The sequence below is a fragment of the Dipodomys merriami genome, unplaced genomic scaffold (assembly GCF_024711535.1).
Source record: "Dipodomys merriami isolate MVZ:Mamm:240054 unplaced genomic scaffold, mDipMer1.0.p SCAF_703, whole genome shotgun sequence".
Classification (NCBI taxonomy): Eukaryota; Metazoa; Chordata; class Mammalia; order Rodentia; family Heteromyidae; genus Dipodomys; species Dipodomys merriami.
This window is the reverse complement of record NW_027206295.1, coordinates 48,042-68,630: the sequence shown is the minus strand read 5'-3', so window position 1 is coordinate 68,630 and position 20,589 is coordinate 48,042. Positions and strand designations below refer to the sequence as shown.

Genomic DNA, 20,589 nt, shown 5'->3' with positions numbered 1-20,589 from the left:
CCAGCGTCAAACTAACCTGGTTTTCCCCACAGAGATTTGGATACCCTAATGAACAAGACCTCTAAGAAGTCGGGAATCAAGAAGGAAAATCAGAAAGAGCCACTTACAACTTCCATTCCTTTCAAGTCTATAATCCATTCTATTACCTGGAATATCCACTACGTGTTTCAGGATAAAATCAGACCATAGCTTCCATGTCCCCTCTCATCCCCCAACCCAAGTTGGCATGCTGAAGAAGCTCCTTCGGCACCCTGTTGCCCTTCCTCCTGGCACACAGCTCCAGAGCCCCAGGGGCAAACGTGGCCTCGTGATTTTGGTTGCATCTACTCTTCATGTCACAGCTGAGGAAGTGGGTCAGAGACAGGGTCTGTGGTGATGGGCAGGGTGCTTGTGGGGAGTCCTGAGTGAGGCCTCTTGCTCGCTCCCTGGGTCCTAGATTCTGTCTCTGTGCGGCTCTCTCCCGTGTGTGTGTGTGTGTGCGCGCGCGCGTGTGTGCGTGCGTGCGCGTGCGCACATGCGCGTGCACATGCGCACATGGGGTACTGGGGCTTGAACTCAAGGCCTGGGTGCTGTCCTTCTAGCTTTTTCCACTCAAGGCTGGTGCTTTCCCACCTGAGCCACACCTCCAGTTCTGGCTTTCTGCTGGTTAATTGAAGATTCACGTCTCACAGGGACTTTTCTGCCCCGACTGGCTTCAAGCTGGGAAGAAGGGGGAAAATGGAGAGGAGAGGAAGGGGGAGGGGGTGGGAAGCTGGGGGAAATTTTGAGTGTGTGCCCCCAAGTGGCTGTGTGTTGGAAGCCTGGTGTCCAGCCAGGCTGTGTTAAGGTCATTTGGAGATGCAATCCCTGGAAGGGATTATGGTAAGATCCTGAATTAGTTCTCCCCAGATCTAGCCTGGCCTCTTCAAGCTCCACCTCTGCATATGAATAGGCCTTGGGCCATCACCTGAGCCAGCTAACCTGAGTGCCGAGGCCTGAGCCTCCAGGACTGTGAGCAGGTGGATTTATTCAGACATTACCCAGCCTCTTTCCTGCGGTCCAGGAAAATGGATGAATACAAATGAAAACCACAGGCTTTTTAGAGGAAGGGGTCAATGCAGTGCAGGTTCAGCTTTCATAGGAAACCAGAGGAGGCAACTGTTTTGGACGAAAGTGCTGCCCTGAACCTCGACACACCAGGCTAAAAAAAAAAAAAAAAAAATCAAAATGGAGTCGCTGGCCCTGAAGTTCACAAACAGACCGAATGGAGCTCCAGTCCTTCGGGATTAGAGAGGTAACAGCCCAATTTCCCAACCTGCCAGTTCCATTGCTATGATAATGAAGTTCCGCAGGCCTTAATCCTCACACAAAAAGGTAACCTGAAGCCACCTGACCCCAACCAATCAGTCATTCCTCATTGTTCCCTGGAAAGTGACTTCCCAGTGACCCATCCAGTTTGGGATTTTGTGTCTGCTTTCTTCAAGCCTTTAATTTAACATCCTCCTGCAAATGCTCTTGTTTTATGGAGTAAGATTTTACAATTGATGATAAGTCAGGTAAGATCTTTAAGCTGAGTCGTTCTACTATTGTGCATTAACAATACCCTCTTCCCCCAGGCCTGTTTCATTTTTGTTAATCTTTTTTTTTTTTTTAAATTAGGAAATCTCTTCACAGCTGGGGGCTGTGGTGGGCACCTATAGTCCCAGCTATTCAGGAGGCTGAGATAAGAGGGTAGATTGAGCCCAAGAATTTTAGATAGCTGAGCAGCTGATCAGTCAAAAAAGAAAAAAAAAAGCCTCTGTCCCAAGTATAGGTTAACACTTAATTTCTCTCCATAAGAAACAAGGAATAAGAAATAGTGGGGACCAGGTACCGGTGGCTCATGCCTGTAATCCTAGCTACTCAGGAGGTTGAGATCTAGGGATCACAGTTCAAAGCCAACCTGGTCAGGAAAGTCCGAGAGACTCTTATCTTCAATGAACCACCAGAAAACTGGAAGTGGTGCTGTGGCTCAAGTGGTAGAGCGCTCACCTTGAGCTGAAGAGCTGAGGGACAGCACCCAGGCCCAGAATTCAAGCCTCATGACTGACCAAAAAAAAAAAAAAAAGCTGGAAAGAATAGCTTTCTCGGGCTGGGAAGGTGGCTCAGTGGTAGAGCGCTTGCCTTGCAAGCATGAGGCCCTGGGTTCAATTCCCCAGCACCACATAAGCAAAAAGAAAAAAGCCGGAAGTGGCGCTGTGGCTCAAGTGGTAGAGTGCTAGCCTTGAGCTGAAGAGCTGAGGGACAGCGCCCAGGCCCAGAGTTCAGGCCCCATGACCAGACCCCCCCCAAAAAAAAAAAAAAAAAAAAAAGAATAGCTTTCTCTTCCTCAAGATTTCTCAGGAAGATTTGCCTTAAAATGTTACTGGGATTTGATTCAGGACCTTGTGCTTGCTAGACAGGCACTCTACTACTTGAGACACACCTCCAGCCCTTTTTGCTTTCATTCTTATGTTTTGTTTTGTTCTGGTGCTGGGGCTTCAACTCAGGGCCTGGGTACAGTCTCTGAGATTTTTTGCTCAAGGCTAGCATTCTACCACCTGAGCCACAGCTTTACTTTTGGCTTTTTGATGGTTAACCAGAGACAGAAATCTCTGAACTTTTCTGCCTAGGCTGGCTTTGAACTGTGACCCTCAGATCTCAGTCTCTTGAGTAGTTAGGATGACAGGTATAAGCCACCAGCACCTGACCAATGTCTTGTTTATTTATTTATGCGGGTCCTAGGGCTTGAACTCAGGTCCTGGGCACTGTCCAGGAGCTTTTTTTTTTTCTTTTTTGCCCAAGGTCATAGCTCCACTTCCACCTTCTTGGCAGATAATTAATTCCAGGTAAGAGTGCTCACAGGCTTTCCTGCCTGGGTTAGCGTTGAATGGAGATCCTCAGGCCTCAGCCTCCTGAGTAACTATGCTTTGAGGTGTGAGCCTTCTATTTAATTTTTAAAATTTATCAGACTAGGATTCTGTAACCCAACTTAATCACCCATTCCAGAATTCCAAAATTATCTCTTCTCCGGGGGTGGGGACTTGGTTTTTGTGGTGCGGTGAATGAAGCCAGGTCTTCCCACGCGGCCAGGCCACTGAGCTTTGCCACTGAGCCATGAATATTTTCACACACTGTAGTATGTTACCTCAAATAGCAGTTGCCCTAAAAATAGCCTGCCCTCCCCGGTCCCTTCGGTGTGTGGGAAGGGTGTAAACAGCACATTTGGGAGCAGCATGGGGCCCGGGCTTCCGGGTGGGGTGGGGAGGGAAGTACCGCGGTTCCTCGGGTTCGGGCGCACTGTGCCCTCTTCCTCCTCCCGCTCGGGGCGGGAGTCTCTCATCAGAGACCTTGGCTGGGAGCTGTCCAGAGGCCGCACGGTCCGGGGCAGCCACTCTGGAGTCAGGCCTGGCGGGGATGAGCATGGGGGGCAGCATGTCAGGTCCCGGAGGTCTGAAGCCCCTCTCGGCTGACCTCTGGGCTCGGACGGCTGGGTCAGGGCGCAGAGGTCAGTGCCCGCCCCCCCCGCCCCGCTTGTCCCCGGATGGGGCCCGGGTCCGGCTGCGCTTCTCCCTCCCGGTCTGGGGCTCCGGTTTCCGGGCTGCCCCGTCCCGCACGGGGCCTGCGGGGACCCCGCAGCCCCAGGACACCTCCTTCCGGCACGCTGACCCCTCCTCTGACCCCGGGTGAGCCGGCCCCGGAAGCCGCTCCGTCTCCCGCCCCCCCCCCCCCGGGCCGCCCTGGGCCTCAGTCCCGGACGCCGCCCTTTGTCCCGGGCCCTGCGCCGGGGCCCGGCCGCGACCGCCGCGGGGACGCCGGCGGTGTGGACGGCAAATGGCGACGGGGCCGGGTCACCGGGGCCGGGGGGCGGGGCCAGGCAAGGGGCGGGGCCGGGCCGGGGGCGGGGCCATGCCGGGGGCGGGGCCATGCCGGGGGCGGGGCCATGCCGGGGGCGGGGCCATGCCGGGTCACCCGGGCGGCGGCTGCCCCCTGGCGGCCGCGCGCGGGACGGCGGGCGCCGCGGGTCTCGGGGCCCGGTCCCGGCTCCCCCTCCCCCCCCCCGCCCGGACCCGTGGCGGAGCCGCCGGGCGCCCGGACACGCCGTAGCCAACACCGTGTCACGTGACGCCCGTCACGGGACGCCCGCGCGGGGCCTCCGCACCGACGGCGCGCAGGAGAACTCGCACCCACCGCCCGCCTCCGTCCGCGCCGCGCTCCTTCCTTACGGCTCCCGGCGGACACACACCGAGTCACCGCCGGGACTGGAGCCCCGGTGGCAGTGCGTGCTCCCCGCCAGAGCGGGGTGCGGGGGAGCCCGGCGCCTCAGGGCGCTCGGCGCCGCCCTCCCGTCAGCGCTCCGGACTACAACTCCCGAGCGACCTTGCGCGCGGGCGACCGCTGATTGGTCGAGCGGAGGGGGCGGGGCGACGCGGGGGGGTGTGGGGAGTGACCGCTGCGCGTCTGCGCACGCGCGCGGCCGGCGACCGATGGCGGCGCTCGTGGGGTCGGTGGCGCTCCGCGCGCTGCGCGGGCTTCGCGGGCTCCGCGGGCTCCGCGGGCGGACGGCGCGCTCGGCCGCGGGGCTGCGGGGCCTGGGGGGACCCCGCAGGGGCTACGTCCCGGGCCGCGCCGAGGTGAGGCGCACGTGCTCCGCGGGGCGGGGCGGCGGGGGCCGGGGAGGGTCCGCCGGGCGTCCCGCCGCCGCCGGGCCGGCTGCGGGGCCTCCTCCGCGGGGTCCGCGCGGACGCCGGGGTCGCGGCCATCCGGGGCCCGGCGCGGGGCCGGAGCGGCCGGGCTGGGCAGGCCCGCGGCGCTCGCCCTTCCCGGGGTCCCCCCACACCGCACTCGGGGGTGCCGGGACTTGAACCCGGGGCCTCGCAGTTTCCACTTCTTTTCACTTGAGCCTCAACTTCTGGTCTTTTTGGAGATTAGAGTCCCAAAGGATTGATCTGCCTGGAAGACCGATTTCTTCCTTTTAATTCTTAGGTAGTAATAAGAATATATATGTGTGTGTGTGTGTGTGTGTGTGTGTGTGTGTGTGTGTGTGTGTGTGTGTGTGTGTGTGTGTGTGTGTGTGTGTGTGTGTGTGTGTGTGTGTGTGTATACACACACATATACATATATATGCCATCCTGGGGCCTGAATTAGGGCCTAGGCGCCGCCACACATGCATAAACTCCTTAGCTCACGGCTGGCGCTCTTACCACCTGACCCCTGGCTCCACTTCTGGCCTTTTTTTTGGTGGTTAATTGGAGATGAGAGTCTCTTGGACTTTTCCTGCTCCAGCCATCTTAGAAGTTGATCCTCAGGTGTCCGCCCTCTGAGTAGCTAGGATGACAGGCCAGATGGATTCTTACTTTATTTTAAAGTAGATCCCCGGTTCCTCATTTCAATTCTAGTTCTGGTACCTCTGAGAAAGTAAGGGTATTTTGAGCTGAACTACGATGTCAGCATCACACTTAACGGTTAGTAAGCACTTAATGCCACTTAAAATGTAGGGCATTTAAAATCTGCCTCAAAGTCCACGTGTCCCTAGCAGTACAAGCTCATGGGATAGTTCCTTACCTTTTGGGATGTGTGTCCCAGGGGGAATAGGTCCCTAACTATTCACTCTTTGGGTCATTCAGCACCCAGCCAGCTTTTGTGGAACACATGTGAGGGTCAGCACACCGCCTGCCTATGGGCAGGTCATGTCCCCTCATCCCTACAGACCTGTGCTAGTCCTTTTGAGAAGGTGACAGGGCAGGGGCTGGGGATGGGGGGTGGGAAGGTGGCTCAAGTGGTCCAGTGCTAGCCTTGAGCAGAGAGAGGCTCAGGGACAGCGCCCAGGCCCTAAGTTCAAGCCTCAGGACTGGCAAAAAAAGAAAAGAAAAAGTCATTTCTGACCAGCAGAAAGCCAGAGAACAGCCAGTGAGAAACTCACCAGGCCAGCACCTTTTTTTTTTTTTTTTTTTTGCCGGTCGTGGGGCCTTAACTCTGGGCCTGAGCGCTGTCCCTCAGCTCTTCAGCTCAAGGTCAGAGCTCTACCACTTGAGCCACAGCACCACTTCGGCTTTTTCTGCTTATGTGGTGCTGAGGAATCGAACTCAGGGCCTCATGCATGCAAGGCAAGCACTCTACCACTGAGCCACCTTCCCAGCCCCCCCCTTTTTTTTGAGGTGCTGGGGATGGAACCAGAACCACAAGCATGCTGGGCTGGTGCTCCCCACTGAACTGCCCTGAGGTTGGTTTTTATCTGTCTGAATATATTTCTCACTAGCCATTGCTGTTTTTCTTACCTATTGTTCGTTTTTGTTAAGTAATCCATTTGGAGATAAAGACACCTCCTCAGAACTTTGATACAAAGAATAAATAAAAATCCCTTTGTTACGGTGCTGGCTTAGTGCCCAGGACAGTCTCCCGGGCTGGGCAAAACAGGTTGGGGCACAGAGCCTTTGGCACTGTTTGTGTGGGCATTTCCTATTTGGTGTGAGGGCCTGGTGAGTTTCTCACTGGCTGTTCTCTGACTTTCTGCTGGTCAGAAATGACTTTTTCTTTTCTTTTTTGCCAGTCCTGAGGCTTGAACTTAAGGGATGCTGTCCCTGAGCCTCTCTGCTCAAGGCTAGCGCTCTATTACTTGAGCCATAGCCCCACATCTGTTTTTTTCTGAGTAGTTTATTGGAGATAAGAGTCTCACAGATTTTTTCTGCTCGGGGCTGGCTTCGAGCTGTGACCCTCAGATCTCAGCCTCCTGAGTAGCTAGGATTACAGTCGTTAGCCTGAACTCTGGGCCTGGGCGCTGTCCCTCAGCTCTTCAGCTTAAGGCTGGCACTACCACTTGAATCACAGTGCCATTTCCGGCTTTTTTCTTTTGGTTATGTGGTGCTGAGGGATCGAACCCAGGGCCTCATGCATGCAAGTCAAGCGCTCTATCACTGAGCCACCTTCCCAGCCCCAGTTATGGAGTACAGTGCTTCTTAGACCATGTAACCCTTTCCTTTGCTTTCCCCCATTGTGTGTGAGAGTGTGAGCTGTTACTAGGCTTGAGCAGAGCCTTAAGTTTTTGCCTGGCTTTTTCAGTGAAGGCTGGTCCTCTGCCCCTTCAGTCATACCTCCATTCCAGCGTTTTGTTATGTTTGATGTCATTTCTCAAGGATGCTGGGCGACTTGAGTGGGAGGGTTGTTTCTTTTTCTTCCTCCTTCTCCTGCTTCTCGCCTCATGGTGGTGATTTCTGCCCGCTGCACAGAGCCCCCCGACCTTTGGGTTCCTGTTAGACGTCGACGGTGTGCTGGTTCGGGGCCACAAAGTCATTCCGGCTGCGCTGGACGCCTTCGCCAGGCTGCTGGACCCACAGGGGCAGCTGCGGGTTCCTGTGGTTTTCGTCACGAATGCCGGGAACATCTTACAACACAGCAAAGCCGAGGAACTGTCAGCTCTGCTGAGATTCAAGGTAGGAAGCTTTGACACCAAGGATGGCACTCCTCCTCAAACCCCAAACCCTTCTACAGCCCATTTCTGGGTCAGGGCATCACGTCATTGACAGACGTTGGGTCATGGCAGGTTGGGTCAGTGGGAGTCTTTTAATTCTTTGGGAAAAATAACCTGAAGTTTGGGTTTTCTTTTCTTTCGTGCCAGATCTGTGGCTTGAACTCAGGGCCTAAGTATTATCCTGCTTTTTTTGCTCAAGGCGGGTGCTCTACCACTTGAGCCACAGCGCCACTTCCGATTTTCTGATGGTTTATCGGAGATAAGAGTCTCATGGGGGGCTGGGAAGGTGGCTCAGGGGTAGAGCACTTGCCTTGCATGCATGAGGCCCTGGGTTCGATTCCTCAGCACCACATAAACAAAAAGAAAAAAGCTGGAAGTGGCGCTGTGGCTCAAGAGGTAGAGCACTAGCCTTGAGCTAAAGAGCTGAGGGACAGCGCCCAGGCCCAGAGTTCAGGCCCCAAGACCAGACCCAAAAACAAAAACAAAAAGAGTCTCACGGATTTTCCTGCCTGAGCTGGATTTGAACCTCGATCCTCAGATCTCAGCCTCCTGAGTAGCTGGGATGACGGGCGTGAGCCACTGGCACCTGTCTTTTTTTTTTTTTTTCCTTCATAGATGAAAGAATCTGCTGCTTCTGCGTTACCTTCTCTCAACCCTGTGCCTTCCTCCCTCTCGGCTGTCCCTCCAGGTGGATCCAGACCAAGTCATTCTCGCTCACAGCCCCATGAGGCTCTTCTGGCAGTTCCATGGCAAGCGGATGCTGGTGTCCGGCCAGGGCCCTGTGGTGGAAATTGCCCAGGCGTATCCTTTTTGTTTCGTTGCTGTGGTTAGAGAGGAAGGGGCAGGACGGGGGGCTCCCTCGCTCGGCCAGGGGGACCCAGCGCGCAGGGGCACGTGGGTGCTCGGTGGGCTCAGGGGGAGCGTGTGTAGTGCGTGTAGTGCGTCCTCGTGCACAGTGGCTCCCGGAAGCCAGGCCAGTGCTGCTGTCACGGTCTTCTGCCCCAGCCCCTGCCTAAGTCTAGGGAAGAATCAGGAATCCGTATTTAAACGACCCTGCGATTCTAGGACGATCTCCTGCTTGGGTGCTCAACCGCTTGCTAGCTGTCCCTTCGGGCACACAGAGGGCAGGCTGTGGTTCCCTGGTCTCAGACGGCTTGTTCCTCTGTGCGGACACTTCCTGCACACCGTGTTGGACTGTGCACTCCGAAGTGGTGGAGGACCTAATAAGGCCCTTGTTTGGGGCCGTGGCACCTCAAAGAAGAGATGGTCTAGTAGCGGAGGACACCAAGAAAGATAGATTCCTGGGCTGGGAATGTGGCTCCGTGGTAGAGTGCTCGCCCAGCATGCGTGAAATCCTGGGTTCCATTCCTCAGTACCACAGACACAGAAAAAGCTGGAAGTGCCACTGTGGCTCAAGTGGTAGAGCACTAGCCCTGAGCAAAAGCAGCTCAGGGACAGCGCCCAGGCCCTGAGTTCAAGCCCAAGTACTGGCAAAAAGAAGAAAGATTCTAAGTGTTACAGGTACTGCCAGGAAAGGACTGGCCCGGGGCAGGAGTGGCCCGGAACATCACGGAGGGTCCGGCTGTACCCCCAGAGCTTGTTCAGGCTTCCCCGGCAGGCAGGGTAGGTAGAAGGTTGGCACGGAATAGCGGGTGATTGGAGGACGGGGAAGGTGGGCCGGGGAAGGGAACCTTGGCTGAGTGAACTCAGTGTGGGCTCCATTGCTGCTGGTGGATCGGAGGGAGTCCTTCCTGGGAAATGCGTCCAGCCGTTCACAGCAGCACTGCTTTGTGCTGTGGTCTGTGCATGCTGCAAGCTCCTTGAGAACCAGGGTAGGGCCAGCGTAAGGCCTGGAGCCAGGAATGTGCCCGCGGGCCGCTGAGCCTGTGTGCAGTCTGTCCGTACTGCCACAGCCTGCCGACTGGCCCCCACAGGACTTAGGACTGCCCGCCGCCCGGCATGGCCAGGCCAGCGTGGTCTCCTTGCTCCGTGCATTTGGGGAGTCCCCATGCCCCTGTCCTGTCCAGCTGTGCCTTCCTGACCATGCTCCAACCAGACTGGGCTTCCAGAATGTGGTTACAGTGGATGAGCTTCGCACGGCCTTCCCAGTGCTGGACATGGTAGACCTCGAGCGGCGGCCAAAGACCATGGTAATGCACCCCTCTCATTTCTGGGCTCCTCCTCCCTCCTTGGCACACTTGCTGATCTCCTCGCCCTCCTGCTGAGAGCTGTGTTCTCTGTGTGCTGTGGTGGTCTCCTGGCAGGGATTGTTCCCTGGCTAGGCAAGAATGGCCCAGAGGAGCAGCGGCTTGAAGCCTATTGTAGTTAGCTAGGAACGCTTTCAGAGCCAGAGCATCTCTTCCATCTGCTGGAATGTATTTACTAGCTCGTTCTTGTGAGAAGCCGTTGTCTTGGCCAGGTGCTGATAGCTTAGCTTAGTAATCTTAGCTACTAAGGAGGCTGAGATCTGAGGATTGCAGTTCAAAGCCAGCCTGGGCTAGACTAACCACAAAAAGCTGGAACTAGAGCTGTGGCTCAAGTGGGAGAATGCCTAACCTTGTGCAGAAAAGCTCAGGAGTAGTGCCCAGGACTGGTGTAAACAGAACAAGACAGAACAGGCAGCCTTCAGCTCCTCTCGGAAGCAGCGGCTTGACTTCTGGACCTAGGCTGTGGACGTGGTAGGCGGCGCTCTGCTGCTGAATGTGACCCCCGCCCGGGGCTTCCTTCCTGGTGAACAGGCTTCTGTTGTTTCTGTGCAGCATGTGAACTGTGTACCGATCATATAACTTGCTTATTGAGTCAGACCGCCCTCGGGATTCCGTGAAGTGTACTTACACACAGGCTTACTTGTGTCTATTTGGATACCTTCACCTTCCCCAGTGTTGTAGTTAGTTACAGACCACATCTTCTTGGAGAGTTTTTGTTTTTGTTTTTGAGGGGAACAGAGACTTACCTGGGGACAGTGGGGCCTCCATCCGTCCTCCCCTCACCCGCGGCGGTGGCCTTCCTCGTGGCGGCCAGCATGCCGCTCAGCATCCTGCTTCCTCTTACATGGATGTGCACCTCCGCCCTTTTCTTGATGAATCTGAGGGCCCGTTTGTGCAAGGACCCCGTGGCTTGGACACCAGACGCCTCGTGGATCGTATCCCGCCTGGGCTGGCGTGTTTGGTGAGGTGGCAGCGGCAGGCATAACTCGGCTCGCACACATTCTTGGTCACCTGGTGGCCTTGAGGCCACAGCCGTGGGCCAGTGCAGAGCCGCCGTGGCCCTTCTCCAGCGGCTGCTGCGGCGGAAGGCGAGTTTTCTTTTATTTTTTTTATTTTTATTTAATTAATTTATTTATTTAGTCAGTCGTGGGGCTTGAACTCTGGGCCTGGGCGCTGTCCCTCAGCTCTTCAGCTCAAGGCGAGCGCTCTACCACTTGAGTTACAGCGCCACTTCCGGTTTTCTGGTGGTTGATTGGAGATAGGAGTCTCACGGTCTCTCCTGCCCGGGCTGGCTTTGAACCGCGATCCTCAGATCTCAGCCTCCTGAGTAGCTAGGATTACAGGCCTGAGCCACCAGCGCCCGGCTTGAGTTTTCTTTTAGACGCATGCAAATTCTGTGGGCAGATCTCAGAAGAGCCGTTTGGTGGCCGAGCCAACATTGCCAGGGCCGGGGAGAATGGACCCCAGGAGGCTGGAAAGGTGCAGGTCCTGCCTCCCAGACTGACATCGGGACAGGGCCGCTCACACCGTGCTGCTGCTCTTCCTAGGCCGCCTTCCCTTCAGTCCACGGGCCTCAGGCCTCTCCGTGAGGGTGTGACATCTTGCTTTTTTTTTTTTTTTTTTTTTGTCGGCCGTGGGGCTTGAACTCTGGGCCTGGGCGCTGTCCCTCAGCTCTTCAGCTCAAGGCGAGCGCTCTACCACTTGAGCTACAGCGCCACTTCCGGTTTTCTGGTGGTTTATTGGAGATAGGAGTCTCACGGTCTCTCCTGCCCGGGCTGGCTTTGAACCGCGATCCTCAGATCTCAGCCTCCTGAGTAGCTAGGATTACAGGCGTGAGCCACCAGCGCCCGGCTTTTTTTTTTTTTTTTTGTCGGTCGTGGGGCTTGAACTCTGGGCCTGGGCGTTGTCCCTCAGCTCTTCAGCTCAAGGCGAGCGCTCTACCACTTGAGCCACAGCACCACTTCCACATCTTGCTTTCTATCCCGGCTGGAGAAAGTCCTCCCCCTGCCTTCTTCCCGCTGGCCTCATTATAGCCCTCCTTTCATGGTGGGCTACTCAGGTCGTGCCTTTTCCCCTTCTTCTGTGGCTCTCCTTCCTGTCCGCTTTTCCGTGCTGTGCGCTGGCGACGGGGTGGTCTCTGGGCTGCGTGCACCCTGTCTTTGCTCCCCCCACCTCTGTTCTTGCTCCAGAGGGGCACCGAGACCGTGTCACTGATGGGCCTCTTCTCTGTCCTCGCAGCCCCCTCAGAGGAGTGACTTCCCGGCCATTGAAGGTAAAGGACGCCCTCCCTACTGCCCTGTGGTCTGGTCTTTGCTCCTTCCTCCTTCCGTGTGCCTGCCCAGTCTGCCTGAGTGGCAGGGGAGGGGGCATTGCACGGCTGGCGCCTGGCAGGGGAGGGGAGGGGGCATTGCACGGCTGGGCGCCTGGCAGGGGAGGGGGCATTGCACGGCTGGCGCCTGGCAGGGGAGGGGAGGGGGCATTGCACGGCTGGGCACCTGGCAGGGGAGGGGAGGGGGGCATTGCACGGCTGGCGCCTGGCAGGGGAGGGGAGGGGGCATTGCACAGCTGGGCACCTGGCAGGGGAGGGGAGGGGGCATTGCACAGCTGGCGCCTGGCAGGGGAGGGGAGGGGGGCATTGCACGGCTGGCGCCTGGCAGGGGAGGGGGCATTGCACAGCTGGGCACCTGGCAGGGGAGGGGAGGGGGGCATTGCACAGCTGGCGCCTGGCAGGGGAGGGGAGGGGGCATTGCACGGCTGGCGCCTGGCAGGGGAGGGGAGGGGGGCATTGCACAGCTGGCGCCTGGCAGGGGAGGGGAGGGGGGCATTGCACGGCTGGCGCCTGGCCTCTGGCCCTGGCCTCCTCACTGCTTCTGCAGCATTGGCTGCTACGCTTCCTTTGCACACACTACTCTTAGAAAAGTGGGTCGCTAGGAACCCCTCAAGTGGAAAGGTGTTCAGAGACTATCCGGCCCAGCGTGTCAAGAGGCTGAGACCTGAGGATGGCAGTTCAAAGCTAGCCTGAGCAAGAAAGTCTATGATACCCTTAGCTCTAATTTAAAACCAGAAAGCCAGAAGTGGAGTTGTGGCTCAGGTGGTAGGGCAACAGTAATGAGCAAAACGCTCAAGGACAGGGCTGGGAATGTGGCCAGTGGTAGAGAGTTTCCCTAGCAAGCATGAGACCCTGCTTCACTTCCTCAGTACCACAAAGATCACTAGCCCTGAGCACGGAGAGACACGGGGCAGAGCCCAGCCTTGAGCTCAAGACCTAGGGCCCATACTCACACACATAACCAAAATACCACCCCGAAATGAACTTCGCAGGCAACGTAACTTCTCCAAATATGGATGTGAAAAGCAACAGTACAACATAAAACCCTAACTGTAACGAAGAAATACAAGGAAAACATTCGCGAAGAGTGTCCTAACATATTTGTCTAAAACAATTACCCGGGAAGTAACCCGGTGTCACCGAACACGGCATCCATCCCTCGAGGGAGATGCTGTCCTGAGACACTGGGGCCTGGCACTGGAGCAGCACTGCCACCAGTGAACTAGTCTTGGTAACGTTTCAAGAAATAAGATTCTTTACTCTTACGTAAAGATTCTGTTTTTGGAAAAAATAAATTGAAGCTATGAAGATACTTCGTACATAGAAGTGGGTGCTCAGGTGCTGGTGTTCTTTTGCTGGTACTGGGATTTGAACTCAGAGCCTCCCTCATGTTTGCTGGGCTGGTGCTGTACCACTTGAGCCACTCCGCCAGCCCTGTGTTTCGCTAGTTATTTGGAGATAGAGTCTCATGAACTTAGGGCAATTTTGATTGTGCAGGACTGTCCTCACTTGCTACGTGTGTCTTTGTGACCATTAAAATGTATCCTAGCTGGGCACTGGCGGCTCACACCTGTCAGCCTAGCTACTTAGGAGGCTGAGAGCTGAGGATTGAGGTTCAAAGCCAGCCTGGCCAGGAAAGTCTGTGAGCCTCTTTTTTTTTTTTTGGGTCCGGTCACGGGGCCTGAACTCTGGGCCTGGGCACTGTCCCCCAGCTCTTCAGCTCAAGGCTAGCGCTCTACCACTTGAACCACAGCGCCACTTCTGGCTTTTTCCTTTTTGCTTATGTGGTGCTGAGGAATCGAACCACTGAGCCACCTTCCCAGCCCTATGAGCCTCTTATCTCGTTAACTACCAGCAAACGGGAAGTTACACTGTGGCTGGCTCAAGTGGTAGAGCGCCCAGACCCAGAATTCAAGTCCCATGACCAACAACAACAACAAAATGAATCCTGCCTCATTTCCTGTGTTGCTGAGGACAGACCTCAATGTCCCGCCATGCCAGGCCAGCGCCGCTGACGGTGCTGCGCCTCCGGTTGCTAGCCAGGCCCCTTTCCCAGGCCTTGGTTCAGTTCAGTGGTGTAGGGATCAGCAGCGGCCGCTGCTGTTTGCTGAGTGCTTGCCCTGTCCCGCCCTGGGTCAGCGTCTCCTGTGTTTCCTGTTCCTGCCCACAGCACTGAGTGGGCTGTTACAGGCGAGGAAATGGGCTCAGAGGCATGGCACTGCCATAGCCCTTCGGGACTCTCAGGCCGCTCAGGCCCATGGGCCATACCAGTGCCTAGGCCGCAGTGGTGAACGGGGGAGGCCGGGCCCTCTGCCCATGGGCTGCACCGGTGCCTGGGCCGCAGTGGTGAACGGGGGAGGCAGGTTTGTGGGACCAAGCCCCAGGGGTAGGAGGAAGCCGCTGGGACTTGCTGCTTTCAGGTTTTGGCCTGTCTGCGACTACAGTGGACACGAGTGAAGATGGGTCTTGGGTGCTCCCTGCTCTGTTCTCCCTGGTGGACTGGTGCTCCCCGGGCTCTGGGCACCCTGTCCACCTCACTCCCGCGCCTTTGCCTTGAAGGGGTGCTCCTCCTCGGGGAGCCAGTCCGCTGGGAGACAAGCCTGCAGCTGATCATGGACGTCCTTCTCAGCAACGGGAGCCCGGGGGCTGACCCGCCGAGGGTCCCCTACCCCCACCTCCCAGTCCTGGCCAGCAACATGGACCTCCTGTGGATGGCGGAAGCCAAGATGCCCAGGTGAGGCCGCGGACGGGGCCCTGGGCCCATCCACGGGCAGCTGCTGCCCGGGACGCGTGCGGGCAGCTTCCCGTTACTCCAACCTCTACAGCTGCCACCCTAGCCTGGCCCCTGGGGCGGGGGGCCTCCAGGGGCTGGGCCCTTTAATGGATTATGTGTGCTGTGTCCTTATGCCCTTCACAGAAAATGTTGAGGTGTATCAGCGTGAATTGTTTACATGCTGTTCCCTCCTGTCCTTCAGCCTGTCCGTCGTTAGCAGTTACCCTTGAGACGCAGGGCAGGGACAGCCTGGACCACTGCGCTGTAGACGCACTGGTGCCCAGTGGACAAGGCCGGTGGACTTGGAGCAGGCCTCCTCCCTGCTCGGCTGCCCTTCCCTGCCCTCCAGGCCGGTGGCAGCTAGCCTTCCAGAGGCCTCTCCCCTTGCACGGAGGCTGTGGAGAGCATGGTCAACGAGAACGGGGCAGAGCCCACGGCTGCCTTAGGTCTCCTGACTCGGTGATCTCGCAGGGGCAGAGCCCACGGCTGCCTTAGGTCTCCTGACTCGGTGATCTCGCAGGGGCAGAGCCCACGGCTGCCTTAGGTCCTGTGACTGGGTGATCTCATGGAGACGGGTTTTCTTCTAGCACTTTTTTTTTTTTTTTTGGTCAGTCATGGGACTCTAGGCACGGTCCCCGAGCTCTTTCACACAAACCACTTTGAGCCACAGCCCCACTTCCAGTTTTCTGGTAGTTAATTAGAGGTAAGAGTCTCAAGCTGGGCACCGGTGGCTCATGCCTGTAATCCTAGCTACTTAGGAGGCTGAGGTCTGAAGATCGCAGTTCAAAGCCAGCCTGGGCAGGAAACTCCGTGAGTCTCCAGTTCACCACCAGAAGGGCAGAAGTGGTGCTGTGGCTCAAAGTGGTAGAACACTAGTCTTGTGTGCAAAAGCTCAGGGATAGACCCAGGCTCTAAGTTCAAGCCTCACAACTGACCAAAAAGTGACTCACAGACTTTCCTGCCTAGGCTGGCTTTGAACCACCATCCTCAGATCTCAGCCTCCTGAGTAGTGTGAGCCAGTTGGCCTTTCATTCATAATCCTGCTTCAGCCTCCTGAGTTGCAGTGACTAGGATTTTTCCAAAAGTTAGCTGTTAAAAACTGTTCCTGTGCTAGAAGACTTCGATTAATGTTCGCTTCTCCCACAAGTAATTTAGCCGCGGTTCACGGTCCCGGGGCCCTGGGTCGGGAGTCTGGGCCTGCTGAGGGCATGGCGGTGGCAGAGAGGGCCAGGCCACTGAGCTCTTTTTGGGCAGGTTTGGCCACGGCACCTTCCTGCTTTGCCTGGAAACCATCTACCGGAAAGTGACGGGCAACGAGCTGAGATACGAGGGCCTGATGGGCAAACCCAGCATCCTTACCTACCAGTACGCAGAGGACCTGATCAGGCAGCAGGCAGAGCGGAGGGGCTGGGCCGCCCCCATCCAGAAGCTCTACGCCGTGGGGTGAGGCCCGAGGTGTCTCCGCGCCCCTTTTCCGGCCCCCCTGCCCCGCCCCGGCCCCCCTTTCACAGTCCCTCCCCCCAGGTCTCCATCACCGTCCCGCACCCGTCCCCACAGCCGACCTCCATCCTCCACCGTGACGCTGAGCCTGGGTCTCCTCTTTGCAGTGATAACCCTATGTCTGACATCTACGGCGCCAACCTGTTCCACCGGCACCTGCAGATGGTGAAGCGGGGCCGGACGCCGGAGCCGGGCGCCGGGGGCCTGTGGAGGCAGCGGCCCTCGGCGGCCCAGAGTGTCACCTCCATCCTGGTGTGCACCGGTGTGTACAGCCCCCGGGACCTGGGGCCTGCAGAGCTGGGCGCAGGCGTGGAGCCTCTGTACCACGGGCACCGGGACTTCGGCTTCAGCCCGGGGCTGATGGAGGCGGCGCACGTGGTGAGCGACATCAGCGAGGCCGTGCGGCTGGTGCTCCGTCAGGAGGGCTGGGCCGGGTAGGGCCGCGGGGGCGGGAGGGGCTGACACAGCCCGCTGCCAGCCCGCCCAGGACAGTCCCAGCAGAGCCGCCCCGGGGCAGCGTTCGCTGGACCTGCGGGTAAAACTCCGAGCACCTCTCTGTGCAGTCTGACCTCACGCCAGCCCCTTCACCTCCGTGCCTCGGGTTCCTCCTCCGTTCAGGAGGGACTTCTGAAAAGGGAGGCAGCCTGGAATCCTGCGGAAGCTTCTGGAGGCTTGGCTCTCACGGAAGCAGCCACTGCATGGCAGCAAGGTTTTTACTGTATTTTAGTTTATTGCCCAGAGACTCTGGGTCTTATTTTTTTAAATTAAAATGATCCTAATAGATATGAATTGTGCTATCACTGTGCCCCACAGGGCGCAGGGGGTGGGTGCTGGTAGCCTCCTTGGAGGCTCACGGGGCGGAGGCTCCCACAGCCCACACCACGCTGGGCTGTGACGTGGGCGTCTGAGTATATCTCTGTCACAGGGTTGACTGCAAGGTAACAGCAACTTCAAGTCTCGGCACCGTGGGCCGTCCTGGAGGACCTGCGTCTCCCCCCACCTCCCTTGGGGTGTTCTGTGCTAGTCTGGATCCAGGGTGTGCCCCGAAACCTCGTGGAACTTCGCGGGAGGAAGTTAGGCCATTGGGGCGTGTCCTTGAAGGACATGGGGACTCCGGCTCTTCCCCACGTTCACGGGCCAAGGGCTTCGGAACATGAGCCACCGCCGGCGGCAGCGGGTTCAGAAGCTGCGGGACCTCCCGTTGGTTTGGGGTGCTCGCCATCGGGGTCACCCAGGCACCCTCAGCGGTGAGGACAGGTCTGTCCAGACAAAGCTTGGTACTGGGTACTGGGTACTGGGTACTGGGTACTGGGCACTGGGTACTGGGTACTGGGCAGGCAGCACCCACTCCAGAGACTGGTGCCCAGAAGGAACGGAGCCCCCGGGATGGAGCCAGGGGCTGAGGCCTGGGAAGGCCTCTCACCAGGCCGCAGCCCAGGCCTGGCTGTCTTTTTTTTTTTTTTTTTTTTCCTTTAGTTTTGACTGTTAGCACTGGGCTTGACCGCAGGGCCTCGGACTCTTGCCTTGTACCTTTTTTTTTTTCACAGAGGGCTAGTGCTGTACTGCTAGTGCCATGCCTCCACTTCTGGCTTTTTGGTGGTTCATTGAAGATGAGTCTCAGACTTCCTGCCCAGAGCAGGAAAGCCTCCAGAGCAGCTGGGATGATGGGCGTGAGCCACCAGCGCCCGGCTGTCTTTTTGTTTTTAAGTAACTTTTTTTTTCCTTGGGGTGGCCGGCGTGGTGGCGAATGCAGTCACTGCTTTGCAGTCTGAACAGGGTCCTTCCCCACGTCCCCTCTGGACGGAGGATGAGGATGCGGCTGTCTCCTCTGTCTCCTCTGTCTTCTCTGTCTCCTCTTCTCTGTCTCCTCTTCTCTGTCTCCTCTGGCGGGAGGCAGCACAGTGGGTGTGCACCTGAGAGGTTGCCGTGGTAACCGGATGCTGCCCCCAGGGTGCGTGGAATTCTAAAATATCTCAGCTGGGACAGTTGGGTTTTTTTGAGAACACTGTCACTTCCTCTGCTTCTTGCTGCTGCCGCCGCCGCCGCCGCCACCGCCGCCTCTCGGGCGGCTGGGCTGAGCCCCTGCCAGGGGCTCCTGGGGGCTGGAGGTCAGCGAGCTCTCCGTTCCACAGCATCGTGTTCTCGCAGCGGACGGAGAGACGGGAGCTTGAAGCGCGCCTCACCTCTTCCCACTCTTCCCCAAACCTGGCCTTTCGGGTCCAGTCCTCCCTTCCTGTCTGCCTCCCTCTCCAGCGTCGGTTTCCGCGTTGGTGTCAGCACCGCCTGCTGAGAACCAGGAGGTCTTGGCGTTCATGGCTGTCCAGGCCCTGGGCGGGCCCTTGCACGGGTCACAGACGCGAGCAGTATGCAGGCTTGTTCACCCCTCCGTCGTACACTTCGCTCCTCCCAAGGACAGCTTGCGTTCTCCCCCATCTCAGGCCCAGCACGAGGCCCAGGGTCTGGCACTGCTGCGGGGACTTGGCCTTTGTCGCTGGAGGCCGCGGCATCCCGTGAGACACTGCCGGGCAGCTGGAGGTGCACAGCCCGGCTCCAGAGAGCACGGAACGTGGAGGCAGGCCTGGGCAAGTTCACACAGCTCTCCGCAGACTCCCGCCCGCTCACGGGCGCCCGCCAGCCTCCCTTTCTGTGTGACACAGATCGGTCCTCCCTCGTCTCACGTTCATGCAGGGAGTGTCTGCGGGCCCCGCCCCTCTGCCAGGGCCCTTTGGAGCCGGTCTTTATTCTGCCTCCAAAGGTACCGACAGTATACCCTGAGCAGAGAGTGACGGGTCAGCCAGGGCCGTGGCCAGTGTCAGGAGAGGCTGGCCTCCCCCCACACGGCGGCCTTTTCCTGGTCCAGCTCCTGCTGCAGGAAGGCAGCAGCCGTGATATTCAGGACAAGAACGCTGGGTCACCACCGGAGCCCTGTCCCACGCACGCGCGGCGTGAAGCCTGTCCTGTGGGCCGTGGGCAGTTGCCACGTGGGTTTGTGGAAGGACGGACGGCTGCTGGGGGGAGCCCTGGGCCCAGTCAGAGGAGAATCTCTTGACGGCTGTGCGGGCTGTGCGGTCTGGACAAGGCTGGGTTACGTCCACCTCGGCGGTACGGCAGGGGGCAGCTGGCCCGCGCTCGCCCGGTACAAGGCCACTCTACAGTGCTTTCCACGTCCTCGCAGATGTTTGTACTTCATACTCCTGAGAAAGCTTTCTTTTTTTTTTTTTTTGGTTGGTAGTTGGGCTTGAACTCTGGGCCTGGGCGCTGTCCCTCAGCTCTTCAGCTCACGGCGGGCGCTCTACCACTTGAGCCACAGCACCACTTTTGGTTTTCTGGTGGTTCAATGGAGATCAGAGTCTCACGGTTTCTCCTGCCCGGGCTGGCTTTGAACCGCGATCCTCAGCTCTCAGCCTCCTGAGCAGCTGGGATGACAGGCGTGAGCCACCGGCTCCTGGCCTGAGAACGGTTTTTGTCTTCTTACCCATCCTTCTCCGTTCTTATGACATCTTTGTGAGGCCCTTTCAAGGCTAAATTATGGCTGTGTGCCTGTGTGTGTATACAGTGCTCTGGTCACCAACCTGATCTTTAGTGTACCCTGATTTCTCATCCTGATTATTGGTGTCTTATTAAGAATTACTGTGGACGAGCCACAGATGGTTCACCTGAGGTGGGGCATTATGGCTGACACGCAGAATCTTGTAGAAACCCTGGAAAAGGGCAGAGGGCTGCCAGGAGGCGGTGTCCCTTACCTCTGACGTGCATGGTGGGTACGGAGACAATCCTTCGAAAGGAGCGGCTCCACTCCCTGCCCGCTGGTCCTCTGGGGGAGTCCTGGAGATCAGGAGACTGGAGATGTGCAGAAACGGGCAGAGACCGGCCATGCGGCCCTGAGGTCGGAACACGCACGCCTAATGACACGCTCAGTGCCAGCAGCCAATGATGAGCGTACCGGTGTGGTGGCCCCATCGCAGAGCACAGCAAGAGGTGATAACCTTTTGGGAGGAAGTTGTTTGATCACCTGTCAGCTGCCAGAGAGAGCGTCCAGGCCCTGGGCTGGGGGCCTATGGCTCCCCAAACCTGCCCCTCCCCGCCCCCATGAAAGAAATGAACGATGGCACGAGGTTGTGTACAAACCGAGTCCTCGACGCGTACGAGGAGCCCCTTACCACTGCCCCGGCCTGTGTCAGGACCCTCTGCTGCAACGGGTCCTCCCCTCCCCAAGCCCTTCCCCACCAGTCCCTGCCACAGCAGGCCTGACTCTGCCTCCCCCAGTTCAGGTCATGGGTAAAATGCCGACCATTTCCCTTAACAAAAAGGGACG

The 20,589-nt window shown here is 57.8% G+C and overlaps 2 protein-coding genes and 1 non-coding gene across 7 annotated transcripts in view; 2 read left to right on the top strand and 1 right to left on the bottom strand.

Annotated features, from left to right (window-relative positions):
- The window catches only part of LOC138817905 (chromatin remodeling regulator CECR2-like), a 129,298-nt gene extending 124,959 nt beyond the window's left edge, over positions 1-4,339 (bottom strand). Inside the window, exons 1-2 of one of the 5 annotated variants that reach the window (XM_070008677.1) lie at positions 4,189-4,339; positions 3,274-3,405 (exon numbers count right to left, since the gene is read on the bottom strand). The gene's annotated coding sequence lies outside the window, so the exon portion shown is untranslated. Of the gene's footprint in view, positions 1-960; positions 1,185-3,273; positions 3,406-4,159 lie in introns of those variants that run through there. The other 4 variants (XM_070008679.1, XM_070008678.1, XM_070008681.1 and 1 more) reach the window with 4 other exon arrangements.
- Positions 2,118-2,182, top strand: Trnaa-ugc (transfer RNA alanine (anticodon UGC)). The gene has a single exon. It is a non-coding gene; the product is annotated as a tRNA-Ala (tRNA).
- Positions 4,340-4,484: 145 nt separating the features above from the next.
- LOC138817907 (haloacid dehalogenase-like hydrolase domain-containing 5) lies at positions 4,485-17,057 on the top strand. Its single transcript, XM_070008684.1, has 8 exons — positions 4,485-4,631; positions 7,224-7,427; positions 8,154-8,266; positions 9,522-9,615; positions 11,911-11,944; positions 14,561-14,735; positions 16,029-16,217; positions 16,382-17,057. The coding sequence occupies exons 1-8, from the start codon at positions 4,485-4,487 to the stop codon at positions 16,710-16,712; spliced, it is 1,287 nt and encodes a 428-aa protein (XP_069864785.1). The 3' UTR covers positions 16,713-17,057.
- The last annotated feature ends 3,532 nt before the right edge of the window (positions 17,058-20,589 follow it).